Consider the following 23,487-nt stretch of genomic DNA (forward strand, 5'->3'; position numbering starts at 1 on the left):
GGAAGTTTATGTGGTTATCACGGACTTGGGTTATACATGATATTTGAAAATTATTTACAGAAATAATTTGAGGCCTAAGAGCAAATGAGTATGAATCTGCTTTGAGAAATATAATGCTGTAGGAAAACAGAACATACTGGTCTTTGGGTGGGTTGAACAGAGGTCGCTCAGCTTTTCTCCCTTCTAAGATTTCAAACTACCAGGGAAATCGGAGGGGGCCTTAATGCTGGGAGTAGTAACCTCAGAAAACAAAGCAGGTTCTCAGCCTATTGGACCTGGAGTTCAAAGGAGGAAGTTCCTTTCCCAAGGGGAAAATAACCACCGGAAAGGGTGGTGGGTGGGTGAGGAATGACTGCAGTTCAGCTGTGGTTCTACTCTACCTTGCATTCATGTTATGAATGATGACTAGAAGGAGAAAGGAACCAAAAGCCAGGCCGCCACCCCCACCACGAATATCTTCTCTATTCTGGCCCTCCATGTTTTCCTTCAGAGGCTCTGGTTGGAGCCCACAGAAAGAGTTTTGATAAAAACGCACTTTAAAAATCCCAAAACGGGTTGTCCGAGACCTGCCCTTCTAGATGCCAATGCAGGGTGTAGGGATGGGGATACCTTAATCAGCTACAAAGTTTTGCTCAGAGGAGGAAGAAGTTTAAAAAGCTCTAAAGTGGAAGGAAACATGGGATTTGCAATTAGTGTGGATATATGCTGGAGGACTCCCCCATCTACAGCATAAAACATCTCCCTCCTCCCAATAAATAATAAGCTCTAATAGTAGTCCTGATTTGGGCAAGTCCTAAGGCATAGTGACTTAGCAACTGCCTGACAGCTGGCCTCCCCTTAGGTCCAGTATCTGATCTTCTCTTCCCTCCCCTCATTTCCCCATAGCTTTAGAGTTAGTCAAAGACCCTGACTTGGAGAAGAGCGGCAGATTCTTTTATGCATACTTTAGCACCATGGCAACCAGTTTTCATTGTGGGGATTAGTCATTTAGGGCTGCTGATGTCACCACAGCGACCAATCCAGGCAGATGAAGCATGGTTACCATGGTGACAGGGGGCCGGAGCTGTTTCCTTGGAGACCATAAGGGTCTGGATTCTGCCTGAAGTTCAGGCCGTCTCTGGGTAGAGTACATGGCCAGCTAGAGATACTCAGCTCTATGCAATGCCCAGTCCAAGCTACCAGTGTCCCCCTGGACAAAAACAATACTTCTTAACAGGCCTGTCTTTTCCACTCTTGTCCTCTATCAATACGTTATCCAGCAGTAGTAGGGTGGTCTTTTAAAATTGTACATCACATCATTCTATTCATTTCCTTAAAATCCCTAGTGATTTTCTTCTGTCCTTTGGTTTTTTTTAAGTTTATTTATTTATTTGTGGCAGCAGGAAGGGGAGGAGGCAGAGGGACAGGGAGAAAGAGAATCCCTGAAGGCCGAGTCTGCCTTCAGCGCAGAACCCAGCTTGAGACTCAATCCCATAAACTGTGAGATTATGACCTCAGCTGAAATCAAGAGTTCAACGCTTAACCAACTGAGCCACCCAGGAGACCCTCTTTTGCCCTTTGTATAAGATCTAGACTCTTTACTACTAGCTGAAAAGCCCCAAATGGTCAGTTTTGGGCCTACTTCTCCAACTGCATTTCTTACCAGTAGCTGTTCTGTTTGTTCCTCTAATGTGCTATTTTAGAACCAAAAATATCCAATAACCAAAATAAAAACTTGCTGGATGGGCTCAATAACAGAATAGGAATACAGAAGAAAGTATCTGTTAACTTGAAGATGGACCAATAGAAGTGATCCAATCAGAACAACAGAGACAAAAACATTGGAGAAAAAAGTAAACAGAGCCTCAGCGACCTGTGGGACAATACTAAAAGTCTAACATTCATGTCATTGGAGTCCCAGAAGGAGAAGGGTAGTACATTAAAAATATTTGAAGAAAAAAAAAATTTGAAGAATGGCTGAAAACTTCCCAAATTTGTCAAAAGCCACAAACCTACAGATCCAATAAGTTCAGTGAACTTCAAATGAAACCAGTAACCAAAGGGTTAATGGGGCAGATAAGCACAGCTGCAACTTTTTAGCCCAAATCTCCTTGTTCTCAGAATGCTGTCCGCCACCATGGTTCTATAAGATGATACAAGGATATTCTGACACCATGATAACCAAGTGTCGATTTAGTTTTGCAAAGACTCAAGGTTTAACCAAGAAGCTGGCCAGAGCCAGTCAGGATTAGCGGCCACCTCTTTGAAATGAGAGAGCAAAATGAAATTAATTGTCTCGTACTTAGTAACTTCCTTTATTATTTTTCTTTTTCAAGTTTTTATTTAAATCCCAGCTAGTTAACATACAATGAATATTAGTTTCAGGTGTAGGATTTAGTGACTCATCACTTACACACAACACCCAGTGCTCATTGCAAGTGTCCTCTTTAATCCCCATCATCTATTTAAACCATCCCCCCTGCCACCTCCCCTCCAGTGACCCACAGTTTGTTCACTAGAGTTAAAAGTCTGTTTTCTGGTTTGCCTCTGTCTTTTTTTCCCCCAGTGTTCAACTGTTTTGTTTCTTAAATTCCATATATGAGTTAAATCATATGGTATTTATCTTTCTCTGACTGACTTATTTCACTTTGTACAATATTCTCTAACTTCCTTTATTTTTGAGTCATGAAGCTTCTCTCTCCTTTACCCAGACCCCTTTCCACTTGCCTGTAAAAATCCCTGACCCTTGGGGCACCCAAGTGGCTCAGTTGGTCAAACGTCTGACTTCAGCTCAGGTCATGGTCTTGCAGTCTGTGAGTTCGAGCCCCACATCAGGCTATGTGCTGACAGCTCAGATCCTGGAGTCTGCTTCGGATTCTGTGTCTTCCTCTCTCTCTGCCCCTCCCACACTCACACTCTGTCTCTCTCTCTGTCAAAAATAAAATTTAAAAACATAAAAAAAATTTTTTTTTAAATCCCTGGTCCTTCCCCTCTGAGGAGGCAAATTTGAGTATGCCCTTTCATCTCTTAATTTGGCTGCCTCTTGAATAAACCCTTTCCTTGCTACAAACTTGATGTCTCAGTGATTGGCCTTTACCTGCATCAGGCAGATGAACTGGAGTTTGTTTACACAAACAAGATAAGCTTGAAAAAATCCATGCCTTGACACATCATAATCAAACTTCTAAAAACTAAAAACAAAGACAAAATCTGGAAAACAGCCAGAGAAAAACAACTCATCACTTATAGGAGAACAATAATCCAAATGATTGTGGATTTTTCATTATGATCTATGGGGGACAGAAGGAAATGGAATAACATTTTAAAAGTAGTGAAAGAAAAGAGCTGTCAACCCAGTATTCTATACCAAGCAAAATATACTTCAGGAACGAAGGTGAAACAAAGATGGAGAAAAACTAATTTGTAGCCAGCAGACCTGCTCTAAAGAATTGCTAAAGGAAATTCTTCAGATAAAAAGGAAATGATTTCAGAAGGAAATCCAGAACATCAAGAATGGAGACAGTAATCGAAATGGGAACTATCTGGGTAAATATATTCTTCTCCTTTTGAATTACTTGCAATATGTTTGATGGTTCAAAGCAAAAGTTATTAACAGTGTCTGATAGAGTTTCAAATGTATGTAGATGTAACTGATTCTAATCGACAGCTGCAACATAAAAGCCAGAGAGGGAAGGAACATATGCTAGTAAGATCTCTGCATTTGGCTCAAAATGGTAAGATCATAAGCAGACTGTGAAAAGTTAAATGTGTATACTCAGATCCTTAGAGCAACCACTTGAAAAGTATAGAAAGATAATGAAAAATACAATTGCTAAATTAAAATAGAATAGAATAAAATTAGTTTGAGTCCCAAGACTTGAGAACCAGGTGAGCGGATGATATGAGTTCCAATCTGAGTCCTGATGTCCAGGGGCAGGAGAAGACATATGTCCCAGCTCAAGCAGAGAGCAGAGTCACCCTCCCTCCACCTTTTTGTTCTGTTTGGGTCCTCCATAGATTGGATGATGCCCACCCGCGTTAATGAGGGCATCTTCTATGCTCAATCTACTAATTCAAATGCTGTTCTCTTTCAGAGACATCCTCATAGACGCACTCAGATATAATGTTTTACCATCTATCTAGGAACCCCTTTGCCCAGTCAAATTGACACATAAAATTAACCATCACAATGGGCAACTGGGAACGAACCCTGTTGGGGACCCCTGAGGATCTGTGTAGAACTTGTCTCAGATTTACCCCACCAGGGATGGATCTGCAGGAATATATATCTACTAAACTCAATCCTTAACTGCCTCTGGAAGTGTTAATTCCAAGACATCTCAGAGTTGTCTTGAGCACAGGTAGGCAAGTTTCTCTAGCATTCCAGAATACCCACAGGACAAGAAGTAGAGTCTCAGCTTGAGGTGGGAAGCTGTCAGCTTATATAGACCCTGTCTACCTGCAGTTCACAGATGAACTCAGAGATGGGGCAGGGGATATGAAGCAGGGCATCTGCATGGTGTGCTACACAGCTGTTCAATAAATATCTATTGCATGAATATGTTATATGTATGTCTTACTTCCCTAAGCTTCAGTTGCCTTGAGGCAGGAACCATGAATTGTGGTGGCCAGACACAGTGAATGTATGATGAGGAAAAGTAGGGTAGGTGGTAGGGGTCAATCTAGCTAATAAAAACTAGGTATAGGGGTGCCTGGCTATCTCAGTTGGTTAAGCATCTGACTTCAGCTCAGGTCATGATCTCAGAGTTTGTGGGTTCGAGCCCTGCATCGGGCTTTGTGCTAACAGCATGCAGCCTGCTTGGCATTCTCTCTCTTTCTCTCGGCCCCTCCCCTGATCATGTTCTCTCTCTTTCACTCTCAAAATAAATAAATAAAGTAAAAAAAAAAAAAAACCAGGCATAGGTAAATATGTTGAGCATTATGTTTAGTTATGTCCTTAGATGCACAGATGCAGGGGATAGGACATGCATTGGAAGCGTGAGTAAGCCTGTATTGCCAGAGGAGGGTGTCTTAGTTTCCCTGGGTTCTATAAGTAAGCAGATCCTATGGTCTGAATGTTTGTGTGCCCCCAAAATTAATATGTTGAAATCCTAACCCTCAAGGTGATAAGAAAGTATTTGGAAGTGGGGCCTTTGTGAAGTGATTAGGTCTTAAGGATGGACCTCTCATGAATGGGATTAGTACCCTTATAAAAGAAATCCCATACAGATCTGTCCCTCTTCCACCATGTGAGTACACAGTGAAAGACATTGTCTGTGAACCCGGAAGCAGGTCTTCACCAGACACCGATTCTGCCAGCACCTCATTGGCTTCCCAGCCTCTAGAACTGTGAGAGGGGCACCTGGATGGCTCAGTCGGTTGAGCATCCAACTTTGGCTCAGGTCATGATCTCATGCTTCATGAGTTTGAGCCTTTCATTGGGCTCTCTGCTATGATGAGAGAGAGAGAGAGAGAGACAAGTTAAATGTATATACTCAGATCCCCAGAGCAATCACTTAAAAAGTACAGAAAGACAATAAAAAACACAATTGTTACATTAAACTAGAATACTGGAAAGTGTTTCAATAACCCCAAATAAGGACGGAAAGGATGCACACAATATGGAGGCTAAGAAATACCTAACATTCCAGGGGTATTTTTGAAACCTTAACCCTCAAGGGCTTAAGGAAAGAAAGCAAGAAAGCAAGAAAGCAAGAAAGCAAGCAAGAAAGAAAATTCATTTATTACATTATTTATAAACATTAAAAAATTAAATTTAAACATTTAAAAAATTAAAACTGTGAGAAATGAATTTCTGTTGTTGATAAACCACACAGTTTACAGTATTTTGTTACAGCAGCCTGAACACACTAAGACAGTAGGATTGGCACCTTCCCCTGTGTTCCCATCTGTGAGGATCAAATGAGCTAGGCGCTGTGAGAAATACAAAGCTTGAGGCATGAGATGTCTGGAGTTCGGTTGGATTGAGCGATGGTGGCTGGTCCCCCTCTCCCCAGGGCAAAGTGACCACAGGGTATCAGAGCGTTAAATGTGCAAAGCATTTAGTCACAGAATTCTGTGTGGGTTCTTGGGTTTGGGGCTGGCGTAACTGCTCTGTAGGGGACCCCAATGCTCAGATGGTGCCATGAACCTCAAAGGCAGACCAAGGTCCCAGGCCTTGCAGACCCAAGGTCTGGAAGGAAGACTTTCCTTCCACGAATGGAAGGAAGGGAGACCAAGAAGATACATTTGAAGGCTGCGGGTGGGGATGGCTGACCCTCCAGCTGTGAGTCCATCTGCCTTAGAAGTAATCCGTAGGGGGAGGAAGGGATCAGAACCCATGCATTGGGTGCAACCAGGGCTGTGTTCTCTGAACCCCACACCCCAACTTTTCCTGTGTTCCGATCCTAGCTCTTTCACCTCAGAGACTCCCGTCAGGTCCAAACCCTCCCCATCCTGCCTCCAGACAAGTCTGTAGAAAGAGTTTGCTTGAAAATCAGCTTTAATGCTCCAGATCCAAATTCGGGTCAGCCTGAAAATGCCCTTCTTCTTCTTCTTTTTTTATTTTTTAGTTTATTTTATTTTTAAATGTTTTTATTTATTTTTTAGAGAGAGAGAGAGAGAGACTGAGCATGAGCAGGGGAGGGGCAGAGAGAAAGGGAGACACAGAATCCAAAGCAGGCTCCAGGCTCTGAGCTGTCAGCAGAGAGCCCAATGCAGGGCTTGAACTCACAAACCGTGAGATTATGACCTGAGCCAAAGTCAGATGCTTAACCAACTGAGCCATCCAGGTGCCCCCCCCCTTTTTTTTTTTTTTTTAAGTTTATTTATTTTGAGAGAGAGAGACAGCATGAGCAGGGCAGGGGCAGAGAGAAAGGGAGAGAGAGAATCCCAAGCAGGCTCCACATTGTCAGCACAGAGCCCAACATGGGGCTCAAACCCATGAACCATGAGATCATGGCCTGAGCTGAAACCAAGAGTCAGGGGCTTAACCTACTGAGCTGCCCAGGTGCCCCCTGAAATTGCCCTTCTTGAGAGCACCAGGAAGGTGTGGGGGATGGAAGGTTTCCCCCTCAGGTCTTAATCAGCTGCGAGGTTGTGACTTGTGACTCAGACTAGGGAATAGCTCAAAGACATCCTAAAATGGGAAGAAACAAGGAATTTTTAATGAATACACTGACTTCCGTCCCCATCCCTCCCCACCAAATTCAGAGCAAGTCTCCATAGCAGTCTTAATGTGAATAAGCCTTGAGACAAGGGACTCAGGCACTGTCAGACTACAGGCCTTTCCCTGGTCCCTATCTCTAATTCTATCTCCTTCAAGGGATTTTCCATTAGACACAGGGCTGGTTGGTCCCCTGAGCCTGAAGGAGAATGGCAGTTCCTTGTTTGCACACTTGATAGAACCATGGCAACCAGTCCCCATCACAGGGTCAGTCACAGGACCAACGATGCGGTCCAGCAACCAATCCAAGCTAAGGAGGCCTGGCTGCCATGGTGACAGAGATGGGGACCAGTTTTTTTGAAAGGGGTAAAAGGCTAGAGCACTTCTGAGGTGCAGGCTGCCTCTGGATGGAGTCCAGCTAAGAGGTTCCCAGCAACGCTGCCCCGATCTTCGTCTAAGGTACCACCAGATCCCACCTGGACAACTCAGTAGCCCCAGACAGTTCTACTTGGTTCTACTCTTGTCCATTTTATAATCCATTTTCCAGCACTGTCACTATGTCTTTATAGAATGTTAATCATATCGCCTTTCTCTTGCTGATAATTTCCCACTACACTTTGAACAAAACCCAAACCCGTCTATAGACCTGAGTAGTCCTGGGCCTGTTCTGCTACCATAAGCCTTTCTGTTTGTTCTCCTAAGGAGTCCTGCAATCTCACCTGAGGGCAGTTGTATTTGTAATTCTCTCTGCCTTGGGGATTCTTCCTCCAGATCTTCCCCCGGCTGCTTCCAGGATGTCTTTTAGGTCAAAGTTCTAATGTCACCTCCTCAGGCTATCCTCAGTGTGGAGAAGTCTGATGTGTCAAGCAGCCCAACCTCTATGGGGGCCCCGGAGAGGAAGGGTGGGGCTGCGGTGGGGGAAGGTTGGTGGGGGGACCTGGTCTGGCCCTGCTCTATGCCTGCCCACTCAGTTTCTCAGCTGTAAAGATGGATGGATAACTAAGAGGTGGGCAGTTTTCTACCTGGGCTCCAGAGAGCTCAAGGGTCCAAGAAGATGCCCGAGAACCTTCCCAGGTGACTTCCTCCACACCACTGAGAAGAGCAAGGGGGAGGCTGAAAGTGAGGCGCTCTGGGTACTCCTCTCCCATTTAAGGATCTTCATATCTATGTTTATATGTGTATGTATAAATGTGTGTGTGTGTGTGTGTGTGTGTGTGTGTGTGTGTATACTGGAAGAGAGAGAGAGGGAGAAATGTATACAGATACACGGCTATGGATGGATGGGCAAGGTGAGGATTTAGAGTCATGTCATACGCAAGATTTTCTTAGAAAACCAGGGAGCCCATATATATTTTTTAAGTTGTGAAACCTCTCAAGTAGATTTCTGCAGGCCCTTCAAGCTCTGTGACTGTGCTTGATCTTACAAAGCAAGAGTCCACTGCAGGCCCCCAGCCCCTTGCTGAAATCCTTGAAAAGCTGTCTGTGAGAGAGAAAGTGGGGGCGCCCTCCAGTGGGCAAAGGGAGAATTTCCCCTCAATCCAGCAACCGCTGGCATTTTTCATATATTGTCTTTGATCCACACAGCAACACCAGAAGGGTCGTCTTTATTACCATTCCCATTTTACAGATGTGGAAGAAGGGACTTGAAGAGCCTAGGTAATGTGTCCAAGGTCACGGCTGGGCAGTGGCAGGGTGAAGATTGGGCTGGTTCTGTTCTTTTCCATCCTCCAGGCCCTCTCTTCCAGAAGGTTCTCCATCAGTCTCAGTGAAATCATTCCTTACCAACCAATGTCTATCCCCTCCTTCACCCTGTCTCCCTCTGTAAACAGGCCCTTGGTGGGCTCAGCGTTCCTGGACAAGGGCAGGCCATCACCTGCAGTGGGGCCTTGCTGTGGTTGGTCATCTCTTGCTTGGTTCACGACGTCGAAACCATTCTAGAGTTCAAGCATTGTTCCTTGCTCACCTTGGTCACTGGGCTCTGAGGGGAAGGAAAACAGGAGTCAAGGGTGAAGAGAAAATGGCAAAAAGGCCCAGAGGAAAAGAGATGATATCCAAATGAAGAATTTCAAAATCCCCGAGGGACTCTCACCTTAGGGAACAACAATTAGAGTTTCCCTTTGCACCTGTCCCTAGAAGGCAAAGACCAAGCCAGGGATACCACATAGTAGCCATGCATCCCAATTCCCTCCCTTTGTGGACATCACCAAGGTATCATGGGATTGCTTCTGGCTGAAACCAGACAGGCTCTCTCTTCATTCTACTCGCTGGACTTCTGACAGCTCCTACTGGCATCCCTGACACTCCTTCCCTTCCCAGTTGCTCTGTCTACCAGACACGTGCAGTGTGGACAGACCACAGGCCTCACACACCTCAGTGTGGTGGTTTTGGTGGGAAAGGCTGTCTACTCATCCCTCATGTAGGTCTCTGAGGCGTGGAGCCTGGGCATGTGCTCCATCTTCTGGGTCTTTACATCTTGAGTGACATCATCCTTCCAGAACAGTCCTGCAGAAAGGGAGGAGCGTGAGTTGACACTTGGGACAGTTGGATTGGCCTACCCCAGAAACCAGAGAGCTATTGGAATTTCTGCTTTCCGTAAAGTACGTAAGGGCCACGGGGCACTGGAGGGATCCAGAGACGGTCTGGGGTACAGGGCTTTGCCTTCTGCCCACCTCGGCACTGGAATCCCTGCTCTTACTGGTTCTGTGACCCTTAACTTAACTTAATTAACTGGGAGCTTAATTAAATTGGCCGAGCTTCAGTTTTCTCATCCATGAAATGATGAACCATTGTTGAGAGAATTACAGGAGGTAATCCATGTAAGTTTCTTAGCACGGTGCTTGGTGAGCAATAAGTAGCCAAATGTGAATTTAACAATCGTGCTGTTATGAGGACCAAATGGAAGTGGAGGACATACGCAGTGTTTCTAAAACTCTAAGGCATTGCTCGCACATCATACACTATGATCATTAATAGCAGTAATTCGAACTCCAAGCAGATCTCCCTTCTGAACCCTGCAATCATGAAACCCGGCTTTCAAGGAGGATCAGAAATGTTTCCCCAAGGAATCCCCTCCCATTCTGCACCCCCATCTGTCATGCTTCTATCTGCCATACACTCTGAGCTGTCTACTCCCCCAATTCAGAGTCTGGAATATGTGTACGGGAGGGAGAGGTTCTGACTGGGGACCCCATGATTCCTGGCCCTGAGCACTCGGATAGCACAGGGCAGAGGGGCATAGGGCTAGTCCCAAGGAGATGGATGTTGAACTCTTCCAGGGACTTCTAATTGCCTCTACTCTGCTCCTCTAAAGAAGGTAAGTAAGGGGTGCCTGGGTGGCTCAGTCAGTTGAGTGTCTGACTTTGGCTCAGGTCATGATCTTACGGTTTGGTTTGTGAGTTCGAGCCCAACATTGGTGGGGCAGGACCCGATGCACCGACATCTGTCAGCACAGAGCCCACTTCGGATCCTCTGTCTCTCCCCACCCCCACCTCCCCACTTGCACGCGCTCTCTCTCAAAAATAACAAATATTTTGGGGCGCCTGGGTGGCGCAGTCGGTTAAGCGTCCGACTTCAGCCAGGTCACGATCTTGCGGTTCGTGAGTTCGAGCCCCGCGTCAGGCTCTGGGCTGATGGCTCAGAGCCTGGAGCCTGTTTCCGATTCTGTGTCTCCCTCTCTCTCTGCCCCTCCCCCGTTCATGCTCTGTCTCTCTCTGTCCCCAAAATAAATAAACGTTGAAAAAAAAAATTAAAAAAAAAAATAACAAATATTTTTTAAAAATAAAGAGAAGACAAGTGACAACAGCTTCCCCATGAAGGCTGGGAGACCACCACCGATCTTGCTCAGGGTCTGAGCAGGTGAGGCTCCAGAGGTGAGGATGAAGAGAAAAGTTCAGGCAGAGAAATCTGTGGAAGGAGCTTTTAATGTCAAGGTGGGGATCCCACAGCCCAGCCTCTCTCTTCCAGCTCTTCTGGTCTCACCTTGAGGCATGAGCCACTGAAGCACATCTTGCCAGTATCGGAAGACCAGCTTGACGACTCCTTGCCGGGACCTGGGTGGCTGCATGCCCACCTGGGGCTGTCCCTCTAAGGGTACAGAATGGCATTAGCAGGGAGCTTGGCCAAAAGCCTTCAAGAGGGCCTGGTTGCAGAAAAGCAGTACCCTCTCCACCATCAAGCTCAGATCCGCCCCCCCCCTTCCCATTTATCAGCTCTCCCTCCATCACACCTTTTCCTCTTTACCCTCTGGGTCTCACTCACCCTTGACACAGACTTCCAGGTAAGAGCAGAGTCTTCGGGCAAAGAGACAGCCTGTGGATAAACAGGTGAGCAGAGCCTCAGAGGGCTACAAAACTTGAATGGACAGACAGGCGGACAGCGTAGGGATGGGGGAAGAAGTTTGCTTCCTAGGTGGAGAGCTGGAAAGACTTCCAGAATCCTTGGAAGTATAAAGTCTGGGGGCTGGGTTCAGACTGTTAAGCCTTGGGATCCCAGGTTCTTATCCTGAAAGCCACAGTATACCCAGCTACACAATGTGAGGAATAACTTTTCTACCATACAGACCCCTCCTCAGTCCAGGTAGATGGGGTGGGAGTGGGGGGAAGTCCAGGAGGTGAAAGGGTTCAGGCATCTGCACAGGGCCTGACTCCCCTCTGCGCCCTTCCAGCACTCTGCAGAGCCCCAGGCCCGCGGGAAGCCCTCTGCATTGGTCTCCAAGTTCAAGGACGCGGGGGACAAGTGGAGAGGGAGGCACACTGCTGTGGGGAAGGCTAGGCGTCCTCCCGCAGACCCCCCCCCCCCCCACCAACAACCTACCTCCCCAGGGAGGAGGGTAAGCCCAGGCACCTGGCTCCAGTCAGGCCTCATCCCGAGGTCAAGACTGGATGCCTGCGGCCAGGCTCCTTCCGTCTACCCCTCAGCGCTGGTACCTCCACCCTAGCCCTCCGCGTGCTTTTTCTCCCGTGGCTTCGTGGCCGGGATCTGTCACCTCCATTCCTCCTGCTGCACCCCTAATCTCCCCTGGGGCTCACTTCTCTTCCGTCCTACCGCCACCTTCCGATTTTTAACCGCCCCCCCGCCCCCGTCCCCGCCCCGTGCTTGCTGACTTTACCCACCCGACACGGTTCGCCCTGCTTCGTGCACCAACCGCTCCCGCAGCCCCCACTTCCCAGACCTTCCCCCAGCTTTCCTCCTGACCGTGGGGACTAATGGCGTCCCAGCCCCCAGGGCAGCTGCTCAACAGCAGGAAGCAAAGCATCAGACGCATCCCCGCAGGTCCCCGGGCCCCCCGCGCCCGCCGCGCCCGTTGCTGCATGGTTGCTCTGGCGCGCCGGCTCCACCGCTCCAGCCGCCGCGGCCAAGGCCAGACCCCAGCGACAACTGCGAGCGCCCCTCTCCGGCAACTCGGCCAATGGCAGCGGCTGGTGACGAGGCCCCCAACCCCGGCTCTTCCCCGACTTGGCGACAGAGTTCTGCTACTAACAGTTGAATATTCATGTTTTCTGCCTATTTCTTCACTGGATTATTTGTTTTTCGGGTGTGGAGTTTGGTGAGTTCTTTATAGATTTTGGATACTAGCCCTTGTCGGATATGTCATTTGCAAATATCTTTTCCCGTTGGTTGCCTTTTAGTTTTGTTGATTGTTTCCTTTGCAGTGCAGAAGCTTTTTATCTTGATGAGGTCCCAATAATTCAATTTTGCTTTTAATTCCCTTGCCTTTGGAGATGTGTCAAGTAAGAAATTGCTGCGGCTGAGGTCAGAGAGGTTTTTTCCTGCTTTCTCCTCCAGGGTTTTGATAGTTTCCTGTCTCACATTCAGGTCCTTTATCCATTTTGAGTTTATTTTTGTGAATGGTGTAAGAAAGTGGTCTAGTTTCATTCTTCTGCATGTTGCTGTCCAGTTCTCCCAGCACCATTTGTTAAAGAGACTGTCTTTTTTCCATTGGATATTCTTTCCTGCTTTGTCAAAGATTAGCTGGCAATACTTTTGTGGGTCTAATTCTGGGGTTTCTATTCTATCCCATTGGTCTATGTATCTGTTTTTGTGCCAAAACCATGCTGTCTTGATGATTACAGCTTTGTAGTGGAGGCTAAAGTCTGGGATTGTGATGCCTTCTGCTTTGGTCTTCTTCAAAATTACTTTGGCTAAAAGCATAAGAGACTGTTGAGAACTGCTTTGGTCTTCTTCAAAATTACTTTGGCTAAAAGCATAAGAGACTGTTGAGAACTGAGAACAAACTAAGGGTTGATGGGGGGTGGGAGGGTGGAGAGGGTGGGTGATGGGTATTGAGGAGGGCACCTTTTGGGATGAGCACTGGGTGTTGTATGGAAACCAATTTGACAATAAATTTCATATATAAATTAAAAAAATTACTTTGGCTATTCGGGGCCTTTTGTGGTTCCATATGAATTTTAGGATTGCTTGTTCTAGTTTTGAGAAGAATGCTGGTGCAATTTTGATTGGGATTGCATTGAATGTGTAGATAGCTTTGGGTAATATTGACATTTTAACAATATTTATTCTTCCATTCCATGAGCATGGAATGTTTTTCCATTTCTTTATATCTTCTTCAATTTCCTTCATAAGCTTTCTATAGTTTTCAGCATACAGATCTTTTATGTCTTTGGTTAGGTTTATTCCTAGGTATTTTGTGATTCTGGGTGCATTTGTGAATGGGATCAGTTTCTTTATTTGTCTTTCTGTTGCTTCATTATTAGTGTATAAGAATGCAACTGATTTCTGTACATTGATTTGTATCCTGTGACTTTGCTGAATTCATGTATCAGTTCTAGCAGACTTTTGGTGGAGTCTGTTGGGTTTTCCTTGTATAATATGTCATCTGCAAAAAGTGAAAGCTTGACATCAGCTTTGCCAATTTTGATGCCTTTGATTTCCTTTTGTTGTCTGATTGCTGATGCTAGAACTTCCAACACTATGTTAAACAATAGCGGTGAGAGTGGACATCCCTGTCGTGTTCCTGATCTCCGGGGGAAAGCTCTCAGTTTTCCCCCATTGAGAATGATATCAGCTGTGGGCTTTTCATAAATGGCTTTTATGATGTTTAAGTATGTTCCTTCTGTCCCGACTTTCTTGAGGGTTTTTATTCAGAAAGAATGCTGAATTTTGTCAAATGCCTTTTCTGCATCGATTGACAGGATCATATGGTATTTATTTTATTAATGTGATGTATCACATTGATTGATTTGCGAATGTTGAACCAGCCTTGCAGCTCAGGAATGAATCCCACTTGATCGTGGTGAATAATTCTTTTTATATGCTGTTGAATTTGATTTGCTAGTATCTTATTGAGAATTTTTGCATCCATATTCATCAGGGATATTGGCCTGTACTTCTCTTTTTTTGCTGGGTCTCTGTCTGGTTTAGGAATCAAAGTAATGCTGGCTTCATAGAATGAGTCTGGAAGTTTTCCTTCCCTTTCTATTTTTTGGAACAGCTTGAGAAGGATAGATATTATCTCTGCTTTAAATGTCTGGTAGAATTCCCCAGGGAAGCCATCTGGTCCTAGACTCTTATTTGTTGGGAGATTTTTGATAACTGATTCAATTTCTTCGCTGGTTATGGGTTTGTTCAAGTTTTCTATTTCTTCTGTTTGAGTTTGGGAAGTGTGTGGGTGCTTAGGAATTTGTCCATTTCTTCCAGGTTGTCCAGTTTGTTGGCATATAATTTTTCATAGTATTCCCTGATAATTGCTTGTATTTTTGAGGGATTGGTTGTAATAATTCTATTTTCATTCATGATTTTATCTAGTTGGGTCATCTCCCTTTTCTTTTTGAGAAGCCTGGCTAGAGGTTTGTCAATTTTGTTTATTTTTTCAAAAAACCAACTCTTGCTTTCATTGATTTGCTCTACAGTTTTTTTAGATTCTATATTGTTTATTTCTGCTCTGATCTTTATTATTTCTCTTCTTCTGCTGGGTTTGGGGTGTCTTTGCTGTTCTGCATCTGTTTCCTTTAGGTGTGCTGTTGGATTTTGTATTTGGGATTTTTCTTGTTTCTTGATTTAGGCCTGAATAGACACTTCTCTAAGGAAGACATCCAGATGGCCAATAGGCACATGAAAAGATGCTCAACGTCACTCCTCATCAGGGAAATACAAATCAAAACCACACTGAGATACCACCTCATGCCAGTCAGAGTGGCTAAAATGAACAAATCAGAAGACTATAGATGCTGAAGAGGATGTGGAGAAATGGGAACCCTCTTGTAGTGTTGGTGGGAATGCACACTGGTGCAGCCACTCTGGAAAACAGTGTGGAGGTTCCTCAAAAAATTAAAAACAGATCTACCCTATGATCCAGCAATAGCACTGCTAGGAATTGACCCAAGGGATACAGGAGTGCTGATGCATAGGGGCACTTGTACCCCAATGTTCATAGCAGCACTTTCAACAATAGCCAAATTATGGAAAGAGCCTAAATGTCCATCCACTGATGAATGGATAAAGAAATTGTGGTTTATATACACAATGGAATACTACTTGGCAATGAGAAAGAATGAAATCTGGCCTTTTGTAGCAACGTGGATGGAACTGGAGAGTGTTGTGCTAAGTGAAATAAGTCATACAGAGAAAGACAGATACCATATGTTTTCACTCTTATGTGGATCCTGAGAAACTTAACAGAAGACCATGGGGGAGGGGAAGGAAAAAAAAAGTTAGAGAGGAAGGGAGCCAAATCATAAGAGACTCTTAAAAACTGAGAATAAACTGAGTGTTGATGGGAGGTGGGAGGAAGGGGAAAGTGGGTGATGGGCATTGAGGAGGGCACCTGCTGGGATGAGCACTGGGTGTTGTATGGAAACCAATTTGACAACAAATTTCGTATTAAAAAAAAAAGAAAGCAGGAAGAGAAAACTAATTCATCACCTACAAAGGATCCTTCCTAAAATGAAGAGCTGATTTCCCTTGGGGTGCCTGGGTGGCTCAGTAGGTTGAGCACTGAGTTCAGCTCAGGTCAGGGTCCCATGGCTTGTGGATTTGAGCCCCATATCAGGCTCTGCACTGACAGTGTGGAGCCTGCTTGGGATTTTCTCTCTTTCCCTCTCTCTCTGCCCCTCCCCCACTACCAGTTTCTCTCAAAAATAAAGAACTTAAAAAAAGTAATTAAAAAAGCACTAAAAACAAACAAACAAACAAACAAACAAAAAACCACAGTTGAATAGCTGAATATACTTGACCCTTCCTCTAGAATCTCTTCTGGACACTCCCATCCTCCCATCCTCCCATCCTCCCCCCCTCCCCAGAAGCACAACCTCCATCTCCTTGTCTCCAAGTGTTAAAGATGTGGGGAGGGGGCAGGGGGTGCTGGAAATCCTGTGTAATTGCAAATCTGTAACCAGCACCTGGGCATAGTTCTTGAGAAGTAGGGTCCCCTACGTGGGTACTTCATAAGGTGGTGTGCTGGAGTAAGATCGCCTAGGGTCAAATCCAAGTATGGGCAGTAGCCCTTTAACTTCTCTGGGCTCTAGTTCATCTCTAAGAGGAAGGTGATAATAGTATCTAGCTCACAGTCTTCCTAGAAGGATTAATTAGTTTAATATCCCGTGAAGCATTTAGAAGTATGACCAGACTGGCACATAGTAAGTACTCAATTAACATTAGCCACGACTGTTCTCCCATTCTGCCTTTCTGTCATTGCTCCATGCCACCACCATTGTCCAAACCACCATCATCTTCTACCTGCTACTGAGATTGCATCTCATCTGGTTGCTTGGGATAACTGATAAATTATGGTGTGTTCCAGAAGCCTAGAAGAGGGTCTGGCACAGTCACTTGCAGGTGCTCAATAAATATATGTTTGAATATGTGTTGTTCCACTCTTGCCTCCCGATAATCTCTTTTATAAGCACCCGGAGGAGCTTTCTAAAATAGAAATTGAAGGATGTTTCTCCATTGCTTACCCCTCTTCCATGGCTCTCCTATGCTTTAGATTAACTGCTGAACCGCCTATAAGGTGTGCATGACCTAGTCCCATCTTCCTATCCAATCTATTTCCTTCTCTCCTCTTCCTCTCAGTGTTCCAGCCACACCAGCTTCCCCTCCATTTGTGAACCCCTGAGCCCTTCTCACAGACTGTTTCCTCCTCTGCCGCCCTTATGGTCGTCTCTTTGTTTCGGTATAAACACCACCCTTTCAGAGATGCGTTTCGCTGCTTCACTTTCCTCACAACACTTACCACTATTTATAATGACTTGTTCCTTCGTTTACTTGTTTATTGTTTAAGTTTCTTTTTTATTTATTTTTGAGAGAGACAGAGACCACGTGAGTGGGGGAGGGGCAGAGAGAGAAGGAGAGAAAGAATCCCAAGCAGGCTCTGCGCTGTCAGCACAGAGCCTGATCTGGGGTCTGAACTCATGAAACTGTGAGATCATGACCTGAGCCAAAACCAAAAGTTGGATGCTTAACCGACCGAGCCATCCAGGTGCCCCTACTTGTGTATTTCTGCCTCTTCACTGGACTGTAAGTTGCTGGGGAGAGGGGGAGGAGGGACCTGTCTGTTTCATTTACTGTCACACCCCCAGTGTCTAGCTCCAGACCTAAGTCAGAGTGGATGCTCAATACATATTTGTTGAACAAATGAAAGAGACTCTGGGTCCAGAGACAGGTACGAAACCTCTTTGCCTCAGTGTTCTTATCTGTTAGATGGGGATCCTATGAAGAAGACCGTGAGAATGAAATGGTGACGATGGATGAGAACAGCATCATGCTATGCAAACACATTAGGCATTGAATTCTGCTCCACCTCAGCTTCAGCCTCCCTGGGATTCTCAGATCACAGCCCAAGCCCAATGGCTGGGCGGAAGACTTTGAAACCCAGAAGGGGAGGTCTGGTAGAGTATCAGGAGCAGAACCCAGGAGTCCTGCTTCACAGCTCATCAGGGAGATGGGGTGAGAGAGCCCAGCTAGTCCCAGAGCACAGAAGCTGCTCATCCTGATTGGGAGAGAGGGAGCCCCAAGGCAGCCTCACCAAAGCCGGGCTAAGGCTGGACTCAGCCTTGGAGGCTCCCCAGTAGCTTTTGTCTAGGGGTTACTTTGGGGTGAGGGCGGGGGGGAGGCAATGAGTGAGGCATGGGCTTCCATTACTGTGCCTCCTCTTGGGTATCCAGGGAAGGAGATATTATCATTGTGTTGAAGTCTGCAAGACCTGGACCACAACCCTTGGTCAGGCAACAGTGTCTTCCCTCAAGGACATAATCATCCTTTGTGGGAATCTCCTGGAAAATGAGGCTGTGCACTAAAGGAGCAAAGGAAGGGCGGTCTCCAGTCCCTGGAAGCTGAGTTCCGTGGAGAGCAGCGCCCCCTGGGGGATGCAGGGGGAGCCCGGCCAGGGGAGGGGGATTTTCCTGGAAAGCGGGACTGACCTCCTCTATTCTCTGCCAGTCCTGAGCTTCTCAGATGTATTAGGCAAGAAGGGAGCATTTCTTTACATCTAATAACCCAATCATCTTAGAGGAAACTCTTCTTTCAATTTAGAATGCATCTAATGCCACCTTTTGTGTTTGGAGGACTTTATGATTTTTCCCCCACTTTTTGATGAGTATATTTAAGTGATGATTGTGAAAAGTGATACAGATAAACACAAGTGGTTAAGATGTAAAGGTGAAGCTCAACAATTAGAGTGTGAACAATCATGTCATACTCTCCAGGCAACAGAACACTGCCAGTACCCCAGAAATACCTCCTTGTCCTTTCCAGATTTCAGCCCTTCTTCTCCCCACAGTTAATCACTCTCCTGACTTTGTGGGCATAACTCCCTTCCTTATCTTTGTTGTGCAACGTAAGTGAGTACACATTTCTAAAGAGTAGTTTTTAGAAATGTAATTATACAGTGTACTAGCTTCCTAGGGCTCCCGCAACAATTCACAAGCTTGGTGGCTTAAAACAAAAAGGTATTCTCTCCAGGTGCCTCGGTGGCTCAGTTGGTTAAGTGTCCAACTTTTGACTTCAGCTCAGGTCATGATCTCACAGTTCCTGGGTTTGAGCCCTGTGTTGGGATCTGTGTTGATGGTACAGAGTCTGCTTGGGATTCTCTCTCTCTCTCTCTCTCTCTCTCTCTCTTTCTCTCCCACTCTCGAAATAAATAAACTTAAAAAATGTTACTGAAAATGTATTGTGTCACACTTCTGGAGGTCAGAAGTCCAAAATCAAGGTATTGGCAGGGCAGTGCTTCCTCCAAAGGCTCTAGGGAGGATCCTTGTTTGCTGGACTAGCTTCTGGGGACTCGAGTTCTTTGGCTTGTGACAGCGTCTCTGCCTCCATCCCTGTGTCTGTGTCCACATCTCCCTCTCTTTTCTCTTATAAAGACACTAGTCATTGGATTTAGAGCCCACCTGAAATCCACAATTTCATCTTGAGATCTTTAACTAATTACATCTGCAAGACCCTCTTTCCAAATTAGTACAGGGAGGCAGCAATTTTGGAGATATGCTATTCAAGTCACTAAATTACAATATATATTATTTTGTGTTGGCTGCTTTTGTTCAACATTATATTTTATTTTTTAAAGTAATCTCGATGCCCAGTGTGGGGCTTGAACTCACGATCCCGAGCTCAAGAGTCGCATGCTCTACTGATTGAGCCAGCCAGGTACCCCAACATTATATTTTCAAGACTGACCCATATCATTTTTTTTTAATGTTTATTTTTGAGAGAGAGAGAGAGAGCAGAGGGAGAGGCAAAGAGACAGGGGGACAGAGGATCCAAAGCTGGGTCTGTGCTGACAACACAGATTTGAGCCCCGCAAACTCACAAGCCGTGAGATCATGACCTGAGCAAAGTTGCAGGCTTAACTGCGCCACCCAGGTGCCCCAACTTACCCATATCATTGAATGAAACAGTATTGCATTCATTTTCATTGCGGTTGTAGTCTTCCATTGTGTGATAACGTTACATTACAGTTCAGAGTAGGGCATACTATAAAGCCAAGAAACCTCTAGCTCCAGGGATCCTTGTCTTCCCAGACCACTTCCAAGGTTCTGGGAGGAGCCTTAGCAATGTGTTCACATGATCGAATGTTTGTGTATGGTTTGTAAAAATTAATTTGTTGTACTATATATTCATATTCTAGTTACACATTTTTCTTGCCTGATTGCCCTGGGTAGAAGCTCTAGTATAATGCTGACTAAAACTGGTGAGCGTAGACATCCTTGTCTTGTTTCTGATCCTTAGGGGGATAGCTTTCAGTCTTTCATCATTATGATGTTTATCTGTTGGTTTTTCATGGATACCCTTTATCAGAGTAAGGAAGTTCCCTTCTATTTCTGGGCGTTAAATGTTTTTTGTTTTTTATCATGAAAGAATGTTGGGTTTTGTCAAATGCTTTTTCTGCATCTGAGACGATCATGTGGTTCTTGCCCTTTATTCTATTAATGTGGCATATCACGTTGATCGGTTTTCGTAAGTTGAACCAAGCCTGCCTTCCTGGGATAAGTCCCACCGTGTCATGGTGTATAGTCCTTTTTACTTGTTGCTGGATTCAGTTTGGTATTCTGTTGAGAATTTTTGTATCTATATTCATAAAGAGTGAATTTCTTTCCATGTGATGTCTTTGGTGTTGATATCAGGGTAATGACTGATGTTCTTTCATTTTTTGGAAGAGTTTGTGAACAATTGGTGTTACTTCTTCCTTAAATGTCTTCGTTCTTGTGAGATATTTGCTTTCGTACTAAATTCTTATTTGTAATTTTGTATGCTTCTACTCAAAGAGGGTCCCCAAATTGTATGTTTCAGCCCCCACAAACCTGTGACCTCTACCAGAGTCTACTGTATTGTGTATGGACCTTGGGTTGTTTCTGATTTGGGAGTCTTGTGAACAGTTGCTGTGAATATTCTTGTACATCTCCTGATGCACACGCAGATGCTTTTGATGCCAGCAGGCTAGGTCCAGGAACCAGCCAAGAGGGTCCCTAGCTGTGTGCAGGATACAAATCAAATGCAAGCCCGCAGGAGGTGAAAGCAGAATTCACTGTAGAGAGAGAGTGTAGGTATAGACAAAGTGTCTGGGAGATCTCAGTAAGGAAAGGAGAGAGAGTCTCCCCTTTGCTTAGGATCTGGGGTTTTTATTGAGGATTGAGGTCTGGAGTATGTGTCCTCTCAGGCATCCAGGAACCAGGTAGAACAAAGGGCCCAGGTGTTCTTAGTGTTGAGATGTCTATCATTGGTGGTCTGGAATACACATATGATAGCTTCCTCCGGTCATTTTCATCTGGCCTTTCCTTAGCTGTTATCTATTCTAAAGAAATCATCAACTCTTTGTTCCCTTCCAAGGAGGACATATGCTTTTTGCATTTCAAGGCATAAAGTGGGTGTGCATGATTTCATCTTGAGATCTTTAACTAATTACATCTGCAAGACCCGCTTTCCAAATTAGGACACATTCTAAGGTTCCAGGGAGGCACCAATTTTGGGGATATGCCATTCAAGTCACTAAATTACAATATATATTATTTTGTGCTGACTGCTTTTGTTCAACATTATATTTTATTTTTTAAAGTAATCTTGGTACCCAATGTGGGGCTCGAACTCATGATCCTGAGATCAAGAGTCGCATGCTCTAGTGATTGAGCCAGCCAGGTACCCCAACATTATATTTTCAAGACTGACCCATATCATTTTTTTAAAATGTTTATTTTTGAGAGAGAGAGAGAGAGAGAGAGAGAGAGCAGGGGGAGGGGCAAAGAGACAGGGGACAGAGGATCTGAAGCTGGATCTGTGCTGACAGCAGAGAGTCCAGTGCGGGGCTCAAACTCATAATAGCAGGAAAAGAAGATTTTTATGGAGCCCTTTGGCTTCCAGTCTCATTCTTACTGAGGGTGTCTGCTGGAGTGAAATAGCTGGGTCAGTGAGGAATGCCAAACTGACGTCCTGAACTGTTGTCAACTTACATTCCCACTAACATTGTACAACAGTTCCCATAGGTCCACATCCTCACCAACACTTGGTATTGTCAGATTTAAAAATTTTATCTATCATAATGGGTGTGTGGCAAGGTCTTATCACGGTTTTAATTTATATTAGATTAAACCATATGAAATGACCATTTTGTCAGTCAAAATGGTCAAACACAAACAATGTCATGATTCAGCCAAGTTCCTCTGATGACTGACGAAGTAGGGCATGTTTTCATATATTTAACGGCCATTTAGATTCCCTCATTTATGAAGTGCCTATTTAAGTAATTTGCCCATTCTTTTAGACGTCTCACTTTTCTTATTGACTGTAGGTCTTATATACTCTGAATATGAGCTCTATGTCAATTACATGTGTTACAAACAACCTTTCTAATCCTTTTAGAGAGGTCTTAATTTCCAAGAGGCCAAATATGTCAATACTTTCCTCTATGTTTAGTGTTCTTTGTATCCTACTTAAATCTTCTCCTAACCAAGGTCATATTCTCCTCTAATATTTTCTAAAAGCTTTATGATCTTGCCATCTACATTTAGATTCAAAATCTATTTGTAATTGATTTTGCGTGTTGTGGGAGGTAGGGCTCCAACTTAATTTTTCCATATGGATATCCAATTTCCATAGCACAATTTATTGAAAAGATCATCTCAATTGCCCCTTTCCTCATAAATCAAGTAACAGCTATTCACTTGTCTTTATTGGTTCCATTGGTCAGTCGACCCTTGAAACAATAATATACTCTCTTAGTCACTACAGTTTTGCAATCAGCTTTAACTGATAAGGTGATTGTCTTCTTCAAGTGTGTTAGCAATTTCCATATATATTATAGAATCAATTTGTCAACTTCCACAAAATAAGAAAAGCAGGGAGGAGCAAACCCGTTAACATTGTTATCAGGATTGCACTGAATCTATCAATTTGGGGGATAACCAGTATTTTAAAAATATTTTCACATCCACAAATAACACCTATCTTGCAAATTATTTGGACCTCCTTTCATATAATTCTTTTCTGTAGAAATCATGCATACTTTTTAAAAAAATATTTTTATTTGAGAGAGAGACAGAGCACAAGTGGGGGAGGGACAGAGAGAGAGGGGGAGACACAGAATCTAAAGTGGGCTCCAGGCTCTGAGCTGTCAGCACGGAGCCTGATGCAGGGCTTGAACCCACGAACTGTGAGACCATGACCTGAGCCGAAGTCGGATGCTTAACTGACTGAGCCACCCAGGGACTCCCATGCTCACTTTTTATATTTATTCATAGGGACTTGATTATTACGCTTTGTAGAAGTTCTCAAATTTTCATTTTCAAACTATTTGTTGCTGGCCTAAAGAAATAATTTCTGTATATCGATTTTTCAGCCAGCTACCTTGATAAACTCTCTTATTAATTCAAATAAATAATATAGCTTTTGAATTTTCT

General features: G+C 44.6%; 1 protein-coding gene across 1 annotated transcript; it reads right to left on the minus strand.

Annotated features, from left to right (window-relative positions):
- Positions 1–8,731: 8,731 nt before the first annotated feature.
- Positions 8,732–12,519, minus strand: LOC147578686 (receptor-type tyrosine-protein phosphatase-like N). Its single transcript, XM_086719705.1, has 5 exons — positions 12,338–12,519; positions 11,402–11,452; positions 11,123–11,227; positions 9,514–9,646; positions 8,732–9,122 (listed from the first exon to the last, which is right to left on the minus strand). The coding sequence occupies exons 1-4, from the start codon at positions 12,453–12,455 to the stop codon at positions 9,546–9,548; spliced, it is 375 nt and encodes a 124-aa protein (XP_086575831.1). The 5' UTR covers positions 12,456–12,519; the 3' UTR covers positions 8,732–9,122; positions 9,514–9,545.
- Positions 12,520–23,487: the final 10,968 nt, after the last annotated feature.

This window comes from Puma concolor, chromosome C1, assembly GCF_028749965.1.
Source record: "Puma concolor isolate L17-30 chromosome C1, mPumCon1.1.hap2, whole genome shotgun sequence".
Classification (NCBI taxonomy): domain Eukaryota; kingdom Metazoa; phylum Chordata; class Mammalia; order Carnivora; family Felidae; genus Puma; species Puma concolor.